The 24775-nt window shown below is 40.5% G+C and overlaps 1 protein-coding gene across 2 annotated transcripts in view; it reads right to left on the bottom strand.

Annotated features, from left to right (window-relative positions):
* Nucleotides 1–19712, bottom strand: part of FLI1 (Fli-1 proto-oncogene, ETS transcription factor) — an 89416-nt gene extending 69704 nt beyond the window's left edge. The window contains exon 1 of one of the 2 annotated variants that reach the window (XM_063435418.1): nt 19465–19712. Coding sequence is in view for 1 of the 2 variants with exons in the window: in XM_063435417.1 (XP_063291487.1) it covers nt 18498–18515 (18 nt within the window). In the remaining variant the exon portion in view is untranslated. Of the gene's footprint in view, nt 1–18497; nt 18669–19464 lie in introns of those variants that run through there. The other variant, XM_063435417.1, reaches the window with a different exon arrangement.
* Nucleotides 19713–24775: the final 5063 nt, after the last annotated feature.

Here is a 24775-nt window from a genome sequence, read left to right as displayed (position 1 = left end):
GGCACACTTAGTCCTGGGTGGTCTGGTTGTTCGGTAGTTTCCTCCATACAATGAATGGAGTGATTCTACCGAACAATCAGATGAATGCTGTACATATATATAACCCAGGTTAACTGCATACAACAATACATACATGACATTAAAGTATTAAAGGCAGGATTACTGTACTACGCTCCACAGTCTTAAAGGTACAGTAGTCCCAAAAGTTCCAATATGTCCATCGCTGCTTTTAAAGGGCCAGCAGCAGCAATACAAATTATTACATGCCCAAATATAGTTTCTAAAGTGCAACACGTCCAGGGGCCATAGTCAGCGGGCAGGAGGCCAGCAGCCAGGCCTCTCCAGTTCACAGTGGCGAAGCTGGTTTCGCCACATTTCTCCCCTTTGCCAATTAGACTAACAGGGTACCTGACTTTCTGCCGGTCAGTGCCCTGGTTAGTCCAGCAACCCACCCACAAAACAGAAATAACAGAGCAGCCCACCCACACTAACCGGTTACTACATCTGGGTGAGGAAGGATTTTGTCCAAGTTCTGGTGTTTCACCACTGCTGGGTGGGAGACGGGTAGGCTGCCTTGGTGGGTTGCTGAGGGGGCAGAGACCAGCGGTACTCTGTCCTGTTGTCAGCACTACCACGGGAGTAGTCTGGTGGGCGTCTGGTTGCTGGAGACTGGCTGTCTCCCCTTTAGGTGCACCGCTCGACTGCCGGAGGGGGAGACCGACTGTCTCCCCTTTGGATCCATCACACTGAGGCTGGGGAACAGGACCGACCGTCCCTATCCCTTGTGCTGTAAGTGCAGAGACTACGGTCCCATCTGCACAGTTGTGGGGCTTAACATCTCCCCTTGGTGGGTTAGGTTGCCGTGGGAGAGAGGGTGTAACAAGTTCCTCTCTCTGGATGGCAAACTGCCGCTGGGGAGAAAGGATGGCACCTTCTGCTCCCTGGGGTACACACTGCCGCTGGGGAGGAAGGATTGCACCTTCTGCTCCCTGAGGTACACACTGCCGCTGGGGAGGGAGGACGCTGCTCTCCTCTCCCTTCACCTCACACTGCCTTCCTGGCACATCACTTTGTTGCTGGGGGGCAGGAACAACAACCTCTGCCCCCTGTAACTCAGCCTGCCGCTGGGGAGGATGGACGACACCATCAGCTCCCGGAGACACACACTGCCGCTGGGGAGGAAGGACTGCACCTTCTGCTCCCTGGGGCACACACTGCCGCTGGGGAGGGAGGACACTGCTCTCCTCTCCCTTCCCTTCACACTGCCTTCTTGGCATATCACTTTGCTGCTGGGGGGCAGGAACAACAACCTCTGCCCACTGTAACTCAGCCTGCCGCTGGGGAGGAAGGACGACACCTTCATCTCCCTGGGGTACACACTGCCGCTGGGGAGGAAGGACTGCACCTTCTGCTCCCTGAGGTACACACTGCCGCTGGGGAGGAAGGACGACACCTTCATCTCCCTGGGGTACACACTGCCGCTGGGGAGGGAGGACGCTGCTCTCCTCTCCTTTCACTTCACACTGCCTTCCTGGCACATCACTTTGCTGCTGGGGGGCAGGAACAACAACCTCTGCCCCCTGTAACTCAGCCTGCCGCTGGGGAGGAAGGACGACACCTTCATCTCCCTGGGGTTGCTCACAGGACCAGTCTAGGAACTCTGCTACCTCGGGTACTGCTGGTTGCTGTTGGGCGGGAGGGCCGGTTGTCTCTTCCCAGGCCTCATTGATGAGTCGCAGGTAATCCCCCTCCAGGTTCCATTCCTCGGTGACCAAATATCGTAGGTCTGCCTCGAGGTCCATAGCGCCAAAGAGACCCAGCATGTTCTCTCGGATGCCGTACAGGTCCCAAAAACGATAGTCGGTATCTTCCCCAAAGTCCCCGTCACCACTATTATCCCAAAATAGACCGGGGCCAGTGTATTCTCCGCCTTCTGGGAACTCATACTCTGCCATCCTGGGGACACACTGAGCCGCATACCACTGTAGCGCCTGGTACGCGTTGTCGAGCGTCAGTTCTGCGTATACTAGAATCTCGAGTCTAGTCACCCACTTTTCTGTGGTCTGTTTTCTCAGGAGGGGCATCCGCTCTGCCATTCTAGCCAGAATTCGCTGCCTTCTGCTGCGGCGCCGATCCCCTCGTGAATGCTGTACTTCTTCTAGGGCTTCGTCCCACAATCTGGCTCTGGCCATATCTCTGTACCTCATCATGTCCTCCTCTGGGACTCCTCCACCCCACAGGCTTACGTAACTGGACATTACATCCTGAAGCTTCTTCTCCATTTTCTGAGTTCCTTTGTAGATAGGGTCGCTGTACGGATACTAGCGTTGCCCTCAATTTGTAATCCAGAAATGGTGTTGTCTGTAGCTGTCCCTCTGGTTGTAGGAACGATCCCGCCGCTTGCCACCAATTGTAACGGACCGTTTCACTTACAAGAGGATAAAACCCAGTTTAGGCGATAATCCCCTTTCCAGATGCACAGGCAGCTACTGCAAACACCATTCTCCCGACTGGAACCACACGAACACTGGAACAGCTGAACAAGAAAAGCAGACATCGGCTTACACTCTTGGCAGTCAGCATACAATCCCATTCCCCCAAAGACCGAGACGACACATCGCTTTGAGGGTTAAGCAAGACTCAAGACTGGGACACCCAGTCTGGCTTTTATTACCAACAAGTACATACAGGACACTCCCAGGGGGAGGATGAAATTAACCAATCACATGGATGTACCTCCCACACATTTCCTCCCCTTAGATTAACACTTAACACAATTATACTGTACACCTTTTTCCCCAATTCCTGGATGTACCCCAAATACCTATGCTACACCTCCAAAACAGGTATCCCCTGATAGCCCTTATTCAGGGGGACAACATATGCAAGAATCAGCCCATTCGGATAAATGGTTCAGGAGTTATGGGACTTTAAAGTATTGACCGACCGCATGGGTAAAGTATCCGAAAACAGTTCCATGCATTTTGGCCCTGCGGTCGGTCACAAACAGGTGAATGAAACATACGAATTACTTGGGTTATAGAGACTAAGGGGGATTCGCATGAATCCCCTAGTTCGTATGTTTCTTTCTACCGAACGGCGGGCCGTTCGGTAGTTTCCCCACGAAATCCTGGAAGTCTGGAGGTCTCAGCGGTGTTTGCCTAGTCGAGTGTCCGATTTCAGTTCCAGACACTCGACGGCAAAACACCGCTGTTCGGCAGTTAAAGATGGCCGCCGCCACGTGGTTGTTTCCCGAATGGCGGCCACCCAGAGGACACATAATACATTACATGGATTGCCAATTACCTGTTTGCAACATTGTTGCAAACGGTAATTGGAGGCACACTTAGTCCTGGGTGGTCTGGTTGTTCGGTAGTTTCCTCCATACAATGAATGGAGTGATTCTACCGAACAATCAGATGAATGCTGTACATATATATAACCCAGGTTAACTGCATACAACAATACATACATGACATTAAAGTATTAAAGGCAGGATTACTGTACTACGCTCCACAGTCTTAAAGGTACAGTAGTCCCAAAAGTTCCAATATGTCCATCGCTGCTTTTAAAGGGCCAGCAGCAGCAATACAAATTATTACATGCCCAAATATAGTTTCTAAAGTGCAACACGTCCAGGGGCCATAGTCAGCGGGCAGGAGGCCAGCAGCCAGGCCTCTCCAGTTCACAGTGGCGAAGCTGGTTTCACCACAGAGAGGTAGGGTATTGGGTTTATGAATGAGGAGAGGTAGGGGTATTTGGTTTGATGATTGAGGAGAGGTAGGGCATTGGGTTTATGAATGATGAGAAGTAGGGGTATTGGGTTTATGAATGATGAGAGGTAGGGGTATTGGGTTTGATGATTGAGGAGAAGTAGGGTATTGGGTTTGATGATTGAGGAGAGGTAGGGTTATTGGGTTTGATGATTGAGGAGAAGTAGGGGTATTGGGTTTGATGATTGAGGAGAGGTAGGGTATTGGGTTTATGAATGAGGAGAGGTAGGAGTATTTGGTTTGATGATTGAGGAGAGGTAGGGTATTGGGTTTATGAATGATGAGAGGTAGGGGTATTGGGTTTGATGATTGAGGAGAGGTAGGGTATTGGGTTTATGAATGAGGAGAGGTAGGGGTATTTGGTTTGATGATTGAGGAGAGGTAGGACATTGTGTTTATGAATGATGAGAAGTAGGGGTATTGGGTTTATGAATGATGAGAGGTAGGGGTATTGGGTTTGATGATTGAGGAGAAGTAGGGTATTGGGTTTGATGATTGAGGAGAGGTAGGGTTATTGGGTTTATGAATGAGAAGAGGTAGAGGTATTGGGTTTGATGATTGAGGAGAGGTAGGGTATTGGGTTTATGAATGAAGAGAGGTAGGGATATTGGGTTTGATGATTGAGGAGAGGTAGGGGTATTGGGTTTATGAATGAGAAGAGGTAGGGGTATTGGGTTTATGAATGATGAGAGGTAGGGGTATTGGGTTTGATGATTGAGGAGAGGTAGGGGTATTGGGTTTGATGATTGAGGAGAGGTAGGGGTATTGGGTTTATGAATGAGGAGAGGTAGGGGTATTTGGTTTGATGATTGAGGAGAAGTAGGGTATTGGGTTTATGAATGATGAGAGGTAGGGGTATTGGGTTTATGAATGATGAGAGGTAGGGGTATTGGGTTTGATGATTGAGGAGAAGTAGGGGTATTGGGTTTGATGATTGAGGAGAGGTAGGGTATTGGGTTTGATGATTGAGGAGAGGTAGGGTTATTGGGTTTATGAATGAGAAGAGGTAGAGGTATTGGGTTTGATGATTGAGGAGAGGTAGGGTATTGGGTTTATGAATGAGGAGAGGTAGGGATATTGGGTTTGATGATTGAGGAGAGGTAGGGGTATTGGGTTTATGAATGAGAAGAGGTAGGGGTATTGGGTTTATGAATGATGAGAGGTAGGGGTATTGGGTTTGATGATTGAGGAGAGGTAGAGGTATTGGGTTTGATGATTGAGGAGAGGGTGAAGTATAACAGAAGGGAAGTGAGCAATGAAAGATTAAATTAGAGTTGAATTTCTGCAGTAAAGCCATTACAGATTGAGCCCTGGGATACTGTATTCAATAAAGCCAAACTTGTATTGATCATTATATGTCACTGACCCTGTGTGTAGTTATCAGAGGCTGACTGTTATCTCTGTCCACTTGAGGCTGGAATGTACTTTGGGGTGAGTTATGAGGAATTGTTGTATTTAACTTAGGGCCCTGGAAAATGTATGCCAGAAAAATAACTGAATGAGAAAGAAAAAATCTCCAGTTACCGTTTTTTGCTCTCTGGTATTTTGGCATATATCTCACATGTTTTATTTATTGAGTTACAGACACATGAGTCACTGTTTGGCTGTTTACATTAACCAGCAGGTGCACCTAATGCAGCACATGTATACTGGGAAGTAGTGCAAATTGTAAAAGTGGAGCAGTCTCCACAGAAACCCAGGGAATGTTTCTGTTGATTCCTACACTTCCAGAACTTTGCTCCAGAATTCCCTTTTAAACGCGATTCCAATGTCTATACATGCAAGCATGTGTTCTCATACTGAATAGATAGGATTCATAGTGAAATCAAAATGAATCTGTCATTCCAGCCAAGAATAGCCAAACTGAAAACAAAAACTACTTGTAAGATATTTCCAATTGGCCTATTGTGGCTTAAAGAGACACTCCATACCACTAGCTTGCTAAAAATGCTTCATGTTTGATGAGAGTCTCATTTTTCATTCATTTTTATAAAATAACCTGGCTACATGCCCCCAGCTGTCAACCAGATTATTAATCCTGTTACTTCCTGGTTTGTTTAGCTCAGTGGAGATAAACTCAAGATACAGCAATTGCCCAAAGCCTTGCAGAGATTTCTAATTGAGCTGCATTGGGAAGTCTGTGATTGGACAGCCACAGAAAGTCTGGGCGGGGTTAGAAGGGGTGGGCTTGTATAGGCTGCAGAAAATGGATATGCAGCTTTTACAAGCTGTTTTATATATACTCCCATATAAAAAGAATTGTATGTGGTATAGCTCCTAAACAGTGCATTTTTTAGCTCCTAAACAGTGCATTTTTTCAATTTATTTTTTTAATTTGAGCAGTGAAATTCACTCTGAAATTACTTCAAACTACCAATAATTCACACTTCAGTGAACACCCAATAGTTAATCTGCCAGCCAGTCCCAGAATGAAGGCATAAAAGGAAAAGGCGATCTCTAACAAGCACCAAAGACAAGTTACCACCAAGTATACTCTATTTACAGTGGGCCACCTCCACTAAGCTGTGCTACCCTCCACTAGAAGTCACACTATACATCATACATTAACGCTACATCGTATTAATCACACACAGATTGAGGAAGGTGATTTTATTTCAAATGAAGCAACCCATTGGATAGAAAACAAAATGGCAAATACAGACTGCTTCAAGTTTTAGCCCAAAATAGCCAACACATCTTTCTTGCTGTTTCCAGTTTTGCCATTTCTGCCTGAACCCTAAAATTAAACCTGAATTCGGGATGATGCACAATTTAGTAAATAACCCTGACGATCTTTAAAATTCATCTAGTAGGACCACGGCCCAGGGGGAGTATTCCCTAAATGGTGAGTTAACCCCGTGTTTGTTAAAATCAAATTGTAACAAATATCCAGGCTTTGCAACTGGTGATTTCTGGTGAAGATTTTGGCTCCACTTTTCCATATCCCTTTAGAACATCCCACAGTTCACTGTTTAGCGAAGAAATCCCTTCGCGTTTTGAGGGTACCTTGTAGGGCAGACAAAGTTACCCCTTGTCCATCATACTCCAATGCATCCCGTTTAATAGTACATATCAGTGATAAACACAGCAGCTCTTTATACAGAGACATAGCATGTGTATACTAACTGAAATGACTTCAATGAATATGCATACTATGTTATATGCATGTTGGGTTATATATAGGTTGTGTTAAATATATGCTGTGTTATATGAATGTTGTGTTATATGAATGTTGTGTCATATATAGGCTGTGTTATATGTATTTTGTGTTATATATATGCTGTTATATGAATGTTGTGTTATATTTATGCTGTGTTATATGAATGTTGTGTTATATATATATGAATGTTGTGCTAGAAGTATTTTGTGATATATATATAGATTGTGTTATATAAATGTGCAATATCTATTTTGTATTACATATGCATTTTAGTATATTTACATGTTGTGTTGTATATATTATACTTGTATTGTATGTTATGTTATATGCTCAATTTCTTTCATGAATATTATATATTTAATATGAGATGTTGCAGCAGACAGACAGACATTTCATGCTTTAAACTGCTTTCTCTGTGAAAGTTAATCAAACACATTCACTTGGTGGTCCATTATTTCTTAACAGTATTTATCCATCAGGTCAGCAGATCTCACAGATCAAAAGTGTTCCCACCCCGGGCGTGTGGACAAACCCCACATTATACGCAGAGCTCACACATTCTGTGGCCGCTACATTCACCAGAAGATACGTTGGTGCCCTGCCAGGCGTAGGAACAATATATGTGAATGCAAAGGCCCCTATGTTAAAATTCATTATTAGTTTGGATTTTGCCATTTACAAAGCACCAGACAGCAGAATTGGTTTAAAGAGATTAATTTGGATTAATGAGATAAATAATTAATGACCAGGGATTACTCAGGATTTACTACTGCTACACTCTATAGAACAACCCTCTACTGCTACACTCTATGGAACAACCCTCTACTGCTACACTCTATATTACTACTGCTACACTCTATGGAACAACCCTCTACTGCTACACTCTATATTACTACTGCTACACTCTATAGAACAACCCTCTACTGCTACACTCTATATTACTACTGCTACACTCTATATACCAACCCTCTACTGCTACACTCTACATTACTACTGACACACTCTATAGAACAACCCTCTACTGCTACACTCTATAGAACAACCCTCTACTGCTACACTCTATATTACTACTGCTACACTCTATATACCAACCATCTACTGCTACACTCTATATTACTACTGCTACACTCTATAGAACAACCCTCTACTGCTACACTCTATAGAACAACCCTCTACTGCTACACTCTATATTACTACTGCTACACTCTATAGAACAACCATCTACTGCTACACTCTATATTACTACTGCTACACTCTATAGAACAACCCTCTACTGCTACACTCTATATTACTACTGCTACACTCTATAGAACAACCCTCTAATGCTACACTCTATATTACTACTGCTACACTCTATATTACTACTGCTACACTCTATAGAACAACCATCTACTGCTACACTCTATATTACTACTGCTACACTCTATAGAACAACACTCTACTGCTACACTCTCTTGGATACATTCAAGAAACATAAACAACTTTTCAAAATATGTATTTTATTTCTTTGAATAAAAATTATAGAACACAAATGAAAGGGACACTATAGTCACCAGAACAACTACAGCTTATTGTATTTGTTCTGGTGAGTAGAATCATTCCCTTCAGGCTTTCAGAGAAAATGCAATGTTTACATTACAGCCTAGGGATACCTCCACTGACCACTCCTCAGATGGCTGCTAAAGTTGCAGTGCCTAATGTGCAGCACTGCCATTCAGTGTCACCACCCTCTGCATGCAGACACTGAACTTTCCTCATAGAGATTAATTGATTCAATGTATCTCTATGAGGAGATGCTGATTGGCCAGGGCTGTGTTTGAATCATGCTGACTCTGCCCATGATCTGCCTCCTTCACAGTTTCAGCCAGTCCTATGGGGAAGCATTGTGATTGGTTCAGACCACCACTTCTGATGATGTCAGCAGACAGGGGCAAGTCAGAGGTAGACAGGGGCAGAGCCAGGAGCAGACTTGAATACAAGTAAGATTTTACTATATTTAGGGTGGCAAGAGGGGGCCAGGGGGGCTACATTTGTGTTCATGACCCTATAGTAATCTTTTAATGTTTTCTGGTTCATAGGTACTTTATGTCACACACATTAAGAACGAGGGACAAACAGGGATAACATGGGATATCTGTATATAAAGGGATCCCAGTCACTATACACAGTATTATAATATTATTATACAGAGGGGCCCAGCCTCTAAAAAAAGTATTATATTATTATACTGAGGAGCCTAGTCTCTATACACAGTATTATATTATTATACTGAGGACCCTAGTCTCTATACACAGTATTTTATTATTACACAGGGAGGCCCAGTCCCTATTCACAGTATTATTTTATTATACAGAGGGTCCCATTCTCTATCAACAGCAATATATTATTATTATTATTATTATTATTATATTATTATACAGAGGGGCCTAGTCTCTATACACAGTATTATATTATTATTATACAGATTAGCCCAGTCTCTAAAAAAAGTATTATATTATTAAACTGAGGAGCCTAGTCTCTATACATAGTACTATATTATTATACAGGCAGGCCCAGTCCCTATACACAGTATTATTTTATTATACAGAGGGTCCCATTCTTTATAAACAATATTATATTATTATTATTATTATACAGAGGGTCCCAGTCTCTATACACAGTATTATATTATTATTACACAGCGGGGCCCAGTCTCTATACACAGTAGTATGTTATTATTACACCGCGGGGCCCAGTCTCTATACACAGTATTGTATTATTATACAGAGGGGCCAAGTCTCTATATACAGGATTATATTATTACATAGAGGAGCCCAGTCTCTATACACAGTATTATATTATTATACAGAGGAGCCCAGTCTCTATACACAGTATTATATTATTATACAGAGGGGCCCAGTCTCTATACACAGTATTATATTATTATACAGAGGGGCCCAGTCTCTATACACAGTATTATATTATTATACAGAGGAGCCCAGTCTCTATACACAGTATTATATTATTATACAGAGGGGCCCCCAGTCTCTATACACAGTATTATATTATTATACAGAGGGGCCCAGTCTCTATACACAGTATTATATTATTATACAGAGGGGCCCAGTCTCTATACACAGTATTATATTATTATACAGAGGGGCCCCTGGTCTCCATACACAGTATTATATTATTATACAGAGGGGCCCCTAGTCTTTATACACAGTATTATATTATTATACAGAGCAAGCCCAGTCTCTACACACAGTATTATATTATTACACAGAAGGGCCTAGTCTTTATACACAGTATTATATAATTATACAGAGGGAGCCCAGTCTCTATACACAGTATTATATTATTATACAGAGGGGCCTAGTCTCTATACACAGTATTATATTATTATACAGAGGGGCCCAGTCTCTATACACAGTATTATATTATTATACAGAAGGGCCTAGTCTCTATACACAGTATTATATTATTATACAGAGGGAGCCCAGCCTCTATACACAGTATTATATTATTATTATTATTATTATTATTATTATTATTATTATTATACAGAAGGGCCTAGTCTCTATATACACAGTAATATATTATTACACAGAGGGAGCCCAGTCTCTATACACAGTATTATATTATTATATAGAGGAGCCCAGTCTCTATACACAGTATTATATTATTACACAAAGGGGTCTAGTCTTTATACACAGTATTATATTATTATACAGAGGGGCCTAGTCTCTATACAGAGCATTATATTATTATACAGAGGAGCCCAGTCTCGATACACAGTATTATATTATTATTACACAGCGGGGCCCAGTCTCGATACACAGTATTATATTATTATTACACAGCGGGGCCCAGTCTCTATACAGAGTATTATTATAGTATTATTATTATTATGATGCAGAGGGGCCAAGTCTCTATATACAGGATTATATTATTACATAGAGGAGCCCAGTCTCTATACACAGCATTATATTAGTATACAGAGAGAGCCCAGTCTCTATACACAGTATTATATTATTATATAGAGAGAGCCCAGTCTCTATACACAGTATTATAATATTATACAGAGGAGCCAAGACTCTATACAGAGTATTATATTATTATACAAAGGAGCCCATTCTCTATACACAATATTATATTATTATTATGATTATACAGAGGGCCCCAGTCTTTATACACAGTATTATATTATTATACAGAGGGTCCCAGTCTTTATACACAGTATTATATTAATTTTTATACAGAGGGGCCCAGTCTCTATAAACATTATTATATTATTATACAGAGGGCCCAGTCTCTATAAACATTATTATATTATTATACAGAGTGGCCCAGTCTTTATACACAGTATTATATTATTATACAGAGGGGCCCCTAGTCTCTATACACAGTATTATATTATTATACAGAGGGCCCCAGTCTTTATACACAGTATTATATTATTATACAGAGGGACCCAGTCTTTATACACAGCATTATATTATTATACAGAGGGCCCAGTCTCTATAAACATTATTATATTATTATACAGAGGGGCCCAGTCTCTATACACAGTATTATATTATTATACAGAGGGCCCCAGTCTTTATACACAGTATTATATTATTATACAGAGGGGCCCCTAGTCTCTATACACAGTATTATATTATTATACAGAGGGCCCCAGTCTTTATACACAGTATTATATTATTATACAGAGGGACCCAGTCTTTATACACAGTATTATATTATTATACAGAGGGCCCAGTCTCTATAAACATTATTATATTATTATACAGAGGGGCCCAGTCTCTATACACAGTATTATATTATTATACAGAGTGGCCCAGTCTTTATACACAGTATTATATTATTATACAGAGGGGCCCCTAGTCTCTATACACAGTATTATATTATTATACAGAGGGCCCCAGTCTTTATACACAGTATTATATTATTATACAGAGGGACCCAGTCTTTATACACAGTATTATATTATTATACAGAGGGCCCAGTCTCTATAAACATTATTATATTATTATACAGAGGGGCCCAGTCTCTATACACAGTATTATATTATTATACAGAGGGCCCCAGTCTTTATACACAGTATTATATTATTATACAGAGGGCCAAGTCTCTATACACAGTATTATATTATTATACAGAGGGAGCCCAGTCTCTATACACAGTATTATATTATTATCAGAGGGGCCCAGTCTTTATACACAGTATTATATTATTATACAGAGGGGCCCCTAGTCTCTATACACAGTATTATATTATTATACAGAGGGCCCCAGTCTTTATACACAGTATTATATTATTATACAGAGGGCCCCAGTCTTTATACACAGTATTATATTATTATACAGAGGGGCCCCTAGTCTCTATACACAGTATTATATTATTATACAGAGGGCCCCAGTCTTTATACACAGTATTATATTATTATACAGAGGGCCCCAGTCTTTATACACAGCATTATATTATTATACAGAGGGCCCAGTCTCTATAAACATTATTATATTATTATACAGAGGGGCCCAGTCTCTATACACAGTATTATATTATTATACAGAGGGCCCCAGTCTTTATACACAGTATTATATTATTATACAGAGGGCCCCAGTCTTTATACACAGCATTATATTATTATACAGAGGGCCCAGTCTCTATAAACATTATTATATTATTATACAGAGTGGCCCAGTCTCTATACACAGTATTATATTATTATTACACAGCGGGGCCCAGTCTCGATACACAGTATTATATTATTATTACACAGCGGGGCCCAGTCTCTATACAGAGTATTATTATAGTATTATTATTATTATGATGCAGAGGGGCCAAGTCTCTATATACAGGATTATATTATTACATAGAGGAGCCCAGTCTCTATACACAGCATTATATTAGTATACAGAGAGAGCCCAGTCTCTATACACAGTATTATATTATTATATAGAGAGAGCCCAGTCTCTATACACAGTATTATAATATTATACAGAGGAGCCAAGACTCTATACAGAGTATTATATTATTATACAAAGGAGCCCATTCTCTATACACAATATTATATTATTATTATGATTATACAGAGGGCCCCAGTCTTTATACACAGTATTATATTATTATACAGAGGGTCCCAGTCTTTATACACAGTATTATATTAATTTTTATACAGAGGGGCCCAGTCTCTATAAACATTATTATATTATTATACAGAGGGCCCAGTCTCTATAAACATTATTATATTATTATACAGAGGGGCCCAGTCTTTATACACAGTATTATATTATTATACAGAGGGGCCCCTAGTCTCTATACACAGTATTATATTATTATACAGAGGGCCCCAGTCTTTATACACAGTATTATATTATTATACAGAGGGACCCAGTCTTTATACACAGCATTATATTATTATACAGAGGGCCCAGTCTCTATAAACATTATTATATTATTATACAGAGGGGCCCAGTCTCTATACACAGTATTATATTATTATACAGAGGGCCCCAGTCTTTATACACAGTATTATATTATTATACAGAGGGCAAAGTCTCTATACACAATATTATATTATTATACAGAGGGAGCCCAGTCTCTATACACAGTATTATATTATTATCAGAGGGGCCCAGTCTTTATACACAGTATTATATTATTATACAGAGGGGCCCCTAGTCTCTATACACAGTATTATATTATTATACAGAGGGCCCCAGTCTTTATACACAGTATTATATTATTATACAGAGGGCCCCAGTCTTTATACACAGTATTATATTATTATACAGAGGGGCCCCTAGTCTCTATACACAGTATTATATTATTATACAGAGGGCCCCAGTCTTTATACACAGTATTATATTATTATACAGAGGGCCCCAGTCTTTATACACAGCATTATATTATTATACAGAGGGCCCAGTCTCTATAAACATTATTATATTATTATACAGAGGGGCCCAGTCTCTATACACAGTATTATATTATTATACAGAGGGCCCCAGTCTTTATACACAGTATTATATTATTATACAGAGGGCCCCAGTCTTTATACACAGCATTATATTATTATACAGAGGGCCCAGTCTCTATAAACATTATTATATTATTATACAGAGTGGCCCAGTCTCTATACACAGTATTATATTATTATACAGAGGGGCCCAGTCTTTATACACAGTATTATATTATTATACAGAGGGCCCAGTCTCTATAAACATTATTATATTATTATACAGAGGGGCCCAGTCTCTATACACAGTATTATATTATTATACAGAGGGGCCCAGTCTCTATACACAGTATTATATTATTATACAGAGGGGCCCAGTCTCTATACACAGTATTATATTATTATACAGAGCGAGCCCAGTCTCTATACACAGTATTATATTATTATACAGAGGGCCAAGTCTCTATACACAGTATTATATTATTATACAGAGGGAGCCCAGTCTCTATACACAGTATTATACTATTATACAGAGGGGCCCAGTCTTTATACACAGTATTATATTATTATACAGAGGAGCCAAGTATCTATACACAGTATTAAATTATTATACAGAGGGGCCCAGTCTCTATACACAGTATTATATTATTATACAGAGGGCCCAGTCTCTATACACAGTATTATATTATTATACAGAGCGAGCCCAGTCTCTATACACAGTATTATATTATTATACAGAGGGCCAAGTCTCTATACACAGTATTATATTATTATACAGAGGGAGCCCAGTCTCTATACACAGTATTATATTATTATACAGAGGGCCCAGTCTTTATACACAGTATTATATTATTATACAGAGGAGCCAAGTCTCTATACACAGTATTAAATTATTATACAGAGGGGCCCAGTCTCTATACACAGTATTATATTATTATACAGAGGGCCCAGTCTCTATAAACATTATTATATTATTATACAGAGGGGCCCAGTCTCTATACACAGTATTATATTATTATACAGAGGGGCCCAGTCTCTATACACAGTATTATATTATTATACAGAGGGGCCTAGTCTCTATACATAGTACTATATTATTATACAGGCAGGCCCAGTCCCTATACACAGTATTATATTATTATACAGAGGGCCAAGTCTCTATACACAGTATTATATTATTATACAGAGGGAGCCCAGTCTCTATACACAGTATTATATTATTATACAGAGGGGCCCAGTCTTTATACACAGTATTATATTATTATACAGAGGAGCCAAGTCTCTATACACAGTATTAAATTATTATACAGAGGGGCCCAGTCTCTATACACAGTATTATATTATTATACAGAGGGCCCAGTCTCTATACACAGTATTATATTATTATACAGAGCGAGCCCAGTCTCTATACACAGTATTATATTATTATACAGAGGGCCAAGTCTCTATACACAGTATTATATTATTATACAGAGGGAGCCCAGTCTCTATACACAGTATTATATTATTATACAGAGGGCCCAGTCTTTATACACAGTATTATATTATTATACAGAGGAGCCAAGTCTCTATACACAGTATTAAATTATTATACAGAGGGGCCCAGTCTCTATACACAGTATTATATTATTATACAGAGGGCCCAGTCTCTATACACAGTATTATATTATTATACAGAGGGAGCCCAGTCTCTATACACAGTATTATATTATTATACAGAGGGGCCCAGTCTCTATACACAGTATTATATTATTATACAGAGGGGCCCAGTCTCTATACACAGTATTATATTATTATAAAGTGGGGCCCAGTCTCTATACACAGTATTATATTATTATACAGAGGGGCCCAGTCTCTATACACAGTATTATATTATTATACAGAGGAGCCCAGTCTCTATACACAGTATTATATTATTATACAGAGGGGCCCCTAGTCTCTATACACAGTATTATATTATTATACAGAGGGGCCCAGTCTCTATACACAGTATTATATTATTATACAGAGGGGCCCCTAGTCTCTATACACAGTATTATATTATTATACAGAGGGCCCAGTCTTTATACACAGTATTATATTATTATACAGAGGAGCCAAGTCTCTATACACAGTATTATATTATTATACAGAGGGGCCCCAGTCTTTATACACAGTATTATATTATTATACAGAGGGGCCCAGTCTCTATACACAGTATTATATTATTATACAGAGGGAGCCCAGTCTCTATACACAGTATTATATTATTATACAGAGGGGCCCCTAGTCTCTATACACAGTATTATATTATTATAAAGTGGGGCCCAGTCTCTATACACAGTATTATATTATTATACAGAGGGGCCCAGTCTCTATACACAGTATTATATTATTATACAGAGGGGCCCAGTCTCTATACACAGTATTATATTATTATAAAGTGGGGCCCAGTCTCTATACACAGTATTATATTATTATACAGAGGGGCCCAGTCTCTATACACAGTATTATATTATTATACAGAGGGGCCCAGTCTCTATACACAGTATTATATTATTATACAGAGGGGCCCAGTCTCTATACACAGTATTATATTATTATAAAGTGGGGCCCAGTCTCTATACACAGTATTATATTATTATACAGAGGGGCCCAGTCTCTATACACAGTATTATATTATTATACAGAGGAGCCCAGTCTCTATACACAGTATTATATTATTATACAGAGGGGCCCCTAGTCTCTATACACGGTATTATATTATTATACAGAGGGGCCTAGTCTTTATACACAGTATTATATTATTATACAGAGGGGCCCAGTCTCTATACACAGTATTATATTATTATACAGAGGGGCCCAGTCTCTATACACAGTATTATATTATTATACAGAGGGGCCCAGTCTCTATACACAGTATTATATTATTATACAGAGGGGCCCCTAGTCTCTATACACGGTATTATATTATTATACAGAGGGGCCCAGTCTCTATACACAGTATTATATTATTATACAGAGGGCCCAGTCTCTACACACAGTATTATATTATTATACAGAGGGGCCCAGTCTCTATACACAGTATTATATTATTATACAGAGGGGCCCAGTCTCTATACACAGTATTATATTATTATACAGAGGGGGCCCAGTCTCTATACACAGTATTATATTATTATAAAGTGGGGCCCAGTCTCTATACACAGTATTATATTATTATTACACAGCGGGGCCCAGTCTCTATACACAGTATTATATTATTATAAAGTGGGGCCCAGTCTCTATACACAGTATTATATTATTATTACACAGCGGGGCCCAGTCTCTATACACAGTATTATATTATTATACAGAGGGGCCCCTAGTCTCTATACACAGTATTATATTATTATACAGAGGGGCCCCTAGTCTCTATACACAGTATTATATTATTATACAGAGGGGCCCCTAGTCTCTATACACAGTATTATATTATTATACAGAGGGGCCCAGTCTCTATACACAGTATTATATTATTATACAGAGGGGCCCAGTCTCTATACACAGTATTATATTATTATAAAGTGGGGCCCAGTCTCTATACACAGTATTATATTATTATAAAGTGGGGCCCAGTCTCTATACACAGTATTATATTATTATTACACAGCGGGGCCCAGTCTCTATACACAGTATTATATTATTATACAGAGGGGCCCAGTCTCTATGCACAGTATTATATTATATTACTCGTGTGTGGTTATACAGAGGGAGCCAGGCTGGGTGTCACGTTTAGCCCCCTCTAACCGCAGTTGCACAATAACTTTGTCTTCCTAATTTTATATAAGGCTGTAAACCCGCACTTCTCTGAATAAAGCGATAAATACCAGGGAGATAGATAATAGGAGAGATAAAGTGATGAGATAATAGGATAGATAAAGTGATGAGAGAGAGAGAGAGAGAGAGAGAGAGAGAGAGAGAATAGATTAAGAGTTTAGAAAGTGATAGTGAATAGAGTGAGAGACGGTGAATAAAGTGATGGTGAATAGTGTGAGTGATGGTGAATAGAGAAAGTGATGTGAACAGAGTAATTGTGTACATGATGAGTGATGGTGAGTAGTGATGGTGAGTAGATGGAGTGGTGAGTGATGGTAAGTAGTGATGGTGAGTAGATGGAGTGGTGAGTGATGGTGAGTAGTGATGGTGAGTAGATGGAGAGGTGAGTGATGGTGAGTAGATGGATAGGTGAGTGATGGTGAGTAGTGTTGGTGAGGAGATGGAGAGAAGGTGAATGATGGTGAGTAGTGATGGTGAGTAGTGACGGTGAGTAGATGGTGAGAAGGTGAGTGATGGTGAGTAGTGATGGTGAGTAGATGGAGAGAAGGTGAGTGATGGTGAGCAGAGTGAGAGTGATTGATGGTGAGTAGTCATGGTGAGCAGTGAGTGATGCTGTATTCACACAGTGATGGTGCAGAGAGATAATTCTGGTGAAAGTGATGGTGAACGCAGCCAGTGATGGTAAATAAAGCGATGAGGGGCGCTATTTGTGGGGGTACCAGATTGTGCCCCCGCCCCCCATCTCCAGTTTAAGCTGAGCCCCTAACCTGGCCGAGTTCCCCCTCCCCGGTGTCCCGGGCCCCTATCTCCTGCCCCTTACCTTGATGGTCCCGTCCATATGAAGCTGAGTGCAGGAGAACCCCTTGCGGTGCCACTCATTGACCTGGTGAGCGGAGAGCCTGCCTGCCTGTCTGTATGTCTGTCAGTGTCCCGGACCCTCTCACTCTGATTGTGGCAGAGACACAGAGAGACACTTCACCGGATGAAAGTTTTTTTTGCTAATTTTGGGAAGTGAAGTCACTGGTTTTGTGAAGGAGGAAGCAGCAGGGTGAGTGCAGTCTCCAGCATTACACATGGACAGGATATGTGGCACAGGGAGATAAGCTGGGGACAATTCCTAAATCATTTCCAGGCAGGTCCCTTCCTCCACAGCCTGCACCCCAGCTCAGTCTAACTGGGCACCCCAAAAACCCCCATCCCCCTGCATCCCCTGCCACCACCAGTCTGGTCCATATAATAAACAGCTTATGGCACAGCTCCCATCACTGCCAGCCAGCCACTCCTCACTGAGATCAGCAGGAAATGATCACTAAGAGCTAGAATACAATGCAATATATGCACACATACAGTCAGCCCAGAGATACACAGTAACATGTCCACATGGACACTATAAAATAAATCATCTCTTTTTAGGATAAATCCCATTAACTCCTCCCTGGCCAGAGCCTTCCATAAGTCTGGGTATTGGAAGCACTAACAGATACACACAGAGAGCAAGCCACATCCTTTCTAGCGGTGAAAGGGGTAAATTCCTGTATACTGTGACAGAGACAGCTTTATTCTCTACCTTTAATTTTCACCATAGACCTTGACTCTCGGGATAACATTCACTGACCTTTCTATGCTCGACAATCTTCTTAACATGCATGTTCAGCTAATCCAGGGAGTGCACAGAAAAGTTGAATATATATCCACAGGTACAATGATGGGTTCTGGAGGTGTCCTCCTATTCTGGGTGGGTTCTACAGGTGTCCTACTCTTCTGAACGAGTTCTAGAGGTATCTTACCCCACTGTATGGTTTCTAGAAGTGCCCACTTCTCCTGGATAGGTCCTGGATGTGTCTTCCTGTGGATGGGTTCTGAAGGTGTCCTTCTTTCACTGAGATCTAGAGGTGTCCTCCTTCTTTGGATGGTTTCTGGAGGTGTCCTTCTCCTATGGATGGGTCCAGGAGGTATCCTCCTCCTCCTCTGGATGGGTTCTGGAGGAGTCCTACTCCTATGATTTGTTTGAGAGGTGTCCTACTCCTCTGGATGGGTTCAGGAGGTATTTTCCTCCTCTGGTTGAGTTCTGGAGGTCTCTTCCTCCTCTGGATGGGTTCTGGAGGTGTCCTCCTCCTGTAGATGGTTCCTTCTGGACACTATCCCTATGTGGCCATGTGTTTGCTAATCCCAGTAGGTGGCCGAGTCTCCCAATTTCTCTCTTTGTAACTCTCTCTCTGTTTCTCTCTAACTACTTCTATCCCCTTATTATTTTTTCTTTCTCTCTATCCCTCCCCCCTCTGAAATTAGCCTCATCAATTCAAGTAGATTTTCCAGTGCAGATGCAGAGTGGGGGTGTATGGGGTTTGGTTGCTGTAGGTAAAGGAGGGAGGGTCTGTCTCCATGTAGACTGTAAAGGGGGTAGAGCAAGGAAATGTGAAGGGTACTCACACCCCTACTTTACCTCCCCCCTCCTCCTGTCTGCTTTACAATCCAGGGGTCTGCATCCCAAGTCCCCAGAGCCTGCCACATCTGGATGCTGCTAGCGGGGTCATTTCTCCCCTTGCCTGAGGCCACTTGAGCTGCAACAACACTAAATGAATACAGACTTAACCCTTCATGTCCCTTTCTGGCTCTGGCTCTGGCTCTCACAGACCCCATCATAACCCCCTCCAGACTGGCTACCTAACCTGGCCAAAGACCCTGCATCCAGCCTCCCCTGCCCAACTCTGCTGGCTGAGTGATACATAATAACAGGTATACACAGAGATTACAGATAAACTATGTATACAACATACAGACGGTATATCAGATAAGCACATCATAATCCGATTACAGAGTCAATGGACCCAATCATAGTATAGATATAGAGACTCATAGTAACTAATAGAAACAGTTGGCTATTTATAGTGAATGCAGATTTTGTTTACAATCAACTTCCTAAATGGCCAAGTAATGTATCTGAACAGCACTGAAAGGGTAAACTGACCATACTGACTGATAGCGGAGAATGCCGTAGATAATAACTGTATAACAGTATAATAATAAAGAAGCTGGACTTTCTAAGTTCCCTAAGTCTGCAGAGTCTACCAACAACTGATGGTGATGCAAACTGTACATCACTTCATTGTATGACATCACACATCTACATAACCTGCAGGAGGACTGCAGTAATAATTATAATAATATATGACTAGTGATATAATGAGACTGCTAATAGTAAAAATAATAACACCGATATTACTAATACTATTTAATACTGCTGATGCTTCATTTAATACTACCTACTCCTATACCAATAATACTTCCACTATTAATTACTGCTAATTAGAATGATAAGAATAACGATTAGCAAGTAAAATCATCCGGTTACTATCTACAATCCTATTCCTCCTAAGTCATCCCGTTACCCTGGGTGACAGTCTCCATGGTTACAGGAAGATAGTTATAATAGTCCTACACTCTGGTACCCTATGGCGACGACCAGTCACGAGATGGGCATGATATGGGGACGTGGGGTAGGGACTGAGATCAGGGCCTCCTTGGGTTGTTGTTGGATCCGTAGTCTAGGTGGCAGAACCATGGTGCCATCCTGTCTGCAGAGCAGACCTTACCCATCATTCATCTCCATCACTCGGTCTCTCTTTCATTCTCTTCATTTTTTCTCATTTTTGTCCCTTATCATTTTAGTATTGTAGAAAATAGGCAATTTGAAAAAATATAATTGGATAAGACTAATATTTTCATAATAAACCGCACCTATATTAACAATGCCCACGCTATCATAACAATATACACAGTGTCCACTCCATCCTAACAATATACACAGTGCCCACGCTATCATAACAATATACACAGTGCCCATGCTATGATAATAATATACACAGTGCCCACTCCATCCTAACAATATACACAGTGCCCACGCTATCATAACAATATACACAGTGCCCACGCTATCATAACAATATACACAGTGCCCATGCTATGATAATAATATACACAGTGCCCACTTCATTCTAACAATATACAGTGCCCATGCTATCATAATAATATACAAAGTCCCCACTCCATTCTAACAATATACACAGTGCCCACGCTATCATAACAATATACACAGTGCCCACTCCATCATAACAATATACACAGTACCCACTCCATCCTAACAATATACACAGTGCCCGTGCTATTATAATAATATACAAAGTGCCCACTTCATTCTAACAATATACACAATATACACAGTGCCCACTCTATCCCAGCAATATACACAGTGCCCACTCTAACCCAGCAATATTCACAGTGCCCACTCTATACCACCAATATACACAGTGCCCACTCTACCCTAACAATATACATAGTGCCAACTCTATACCACCAATATACACAGTGCCCACTCTACCCTAACAATATACACAGTGCCCACTCTATCCCAGCAATATACACAGTGCCCACTCTATCCCAACAGTATACACAGTGCCCACTCTATCCCAGCAATATACACAGTGCCCACTCTATCCCAGCAATATACACAGTGCCCACTCTAACCCAGCAATATTCACAGTGCCCACTCTATACCACCAATATACATAGTGCCCACTCTATACCACCAATATACACAGTGCCCACTCTATACCACCAATATACACAGTGCCCACTCTAACCCAGCAATATACACAGTGCCCACTCTATACCAACAGTATACACAGTGCCCACTCTATCCCAGCAATATACACAGTGCCCACTCTATCCCAGCAATATACACAGTGCCCACTCTATACCACCAATATACACAGTGCCCACTCTACCCTAACAATATACATAGTGCCCACTCTATACCACCAATATACACAGTGCCCACTCTACCCTAACAATATACATAGTGCCCACTCTATACCACCAATATACACAGTGCCCACTCTAACCCAGCAATATACACAGTGCCCACTCTATCCCAACAGTATACACAGTGCCCACTCTACCACAACAATGTACACAGTGCCCACTCTAACCCAGCAATGTACACAGTGCCCACTCTAACCCAACAATGTACTCTGTGCCCACTCTACACTAATAATATACACAATGCCCACTCTCTCCTCTCTGATATATACACAGTGTGCCCATTTAAACCTTTGCTGGTATATATACTGTGTGCCCACAATATGTCCGCCCAGGGAGCTGAGCCCAGGTTACTGAAAGCACACTGAGATTCCATAGCTGTGACTCAGCCCTGAGCTGGGAGCACACAGGGAATTATATAGTAAGAAGCAATATTGTTACCCCATAATCCAATATCCCTGTCTACTGTTTGTCATGTTACATTCAAGGAGCCATGTCTACTATTTTATTCTTTACACTTTGCATCTAAGGCTAAAAAGAAGATTGAAATCTATTGGAAGCAGTTTTGTATATCTGGGGATCCCTTCTGAACAAGACTTCTCTGCTTAGTAAATATCTTGCCAAACTCACAGAGCAGTGCTGCTGCCTCTGCTGTCTGGTCTGCTGCTTGGGGCCGTAATTAATCTGAGATTTATTTATATTGGATAGACTCAACTCTCTCCTGACCTTAGAAAAACAGCTCTGCAAATGGGTCACCCATGCATTCGGATAGAATCAAATATTTGCTGTGAAGTCATTTTTTTTTCGAAGTCTGCTTTCAATTTATCCCCAAAGAAAGAATTCTTGGATTTTTTTCTTAAAAAAAAAAGATTTGTGACCATTTTTACAGTGGTAGTGGAGAGTGATAGGACCAGAGGTTTGGGGGAGTTTACATACTTTTTTTTCCCAGGTTTTACATAGCTACTCAGTAGTCAAATAAATAAAATGTTCTTTTAAATAATAATAATAATAATAATAATAATAATAATAATAATAATAACAATATAACTGAACAATGTGTTCTATTAAGAAACTGGTTTGTGTATATTTGTAGATAAATCATAATTTGAAACAAGCACAAATTGTGTCTTGTATCCAACACCCCCTCTCCCTCCACCTATGCCCCACCATTTTGCAGCTCAACCCTGATACAAATGATTGCAAGCATATTTTTATTAATGTCTTCAGATCATAAATGGACACTTGCTGAAATGCTTTATGTGTGAAGGATGTGTCATCATTTTGTAATTTTTTAGTACATATTGACACTTTTATATAATTAACCTTGTTATATCCCCTGGCTGTCAATCAGACACAGTTGCTGCTACTTCCTGGTTCGGTTAGCTCAGTGAAGTTAAACTCAAGAGTCGGCAATTGTTCAGAGCACCTACCTTGCAAAGACTTCTCATTGAGCTGCATTGGGAAGTTTGTGATTGGACAGCCACAGAAAGTCTGGGCTGGATTTGAATGGGAGGACTTGCGAAGGCTGCAGAGAAGAGATCTTCAGCTTTTACAAGCTGTTTTTAGACACCCCCCCCCCCCCCCCAAATAATAAAAATTGCAGAATTACATGCAGACATGTTTTTATTTGCTGTATATTTACTAAACAATATGTTTTTTTTTATTTTTTGTATTAGGGCAGTGGGCTGTCCCTTTAATTATAAACTATTATTCTCTCTCTTGATATGCAGGGTGTATTCCCTATACAATGGGATTGTAATTTGTAGCCAAAGTGGTGAGCGGGAAAAATAGGTCAATGTTTTCAATTCTTTTATTTTGTACAAAAAATTGTGATTCTCTCATGAAACAATTCCCAATTTAGTGAATACATTACAGTTGGGTAGAGAGTAGACTGGTGAGGAATGTTGTGAAATTAAATGATAAGTTAGTTGTGAGTATGGGTTTTAACTACAATCTCATAATTATTTATAAAGTGCTGATATGGTACTAGTTGAACTTGTGCTGTGATAGTGTCCCCTGGATGTATTAATTATTACAGATTTAGCCTTAAATGAGACAACTACCTCACTCTGCAGCATGAAACAGTTAGATATTATTATTTTCTTCATATTTATCTGCTTCTGCTGTCTGATGCTTTCCACAACCACTCCAGTGGTAACACTGCTATAACCAATCAGTTTCCTGTCCCTAGGTATGCTGCATGTGTATTAGGCATGTCTGACAGATTTACACATGTGCAGTTAGAAGAGCTCTTCAGGATGTCTGTCTGTCAGTATGTCT

The sequence above is a fragment of the Pelobates fuscus genome, chromosome 11 (assembly GCF_036172605.1).
Source record: "Pelobates fuscus isolate aPelFus1 chromosome 11, aPelFus1.pri, whole genome shotgun sequence".
NCBI classification, from domain to species: domain Eukaryota; kingdom Metazoa; phylum Chordata; class Amphibia; order Anura; family Pelobatidae; genus Pelobates; species Pelobates fuscus.
This window is presented reverse-complemented; position numbering and strand designations above follow the sequence as displayed.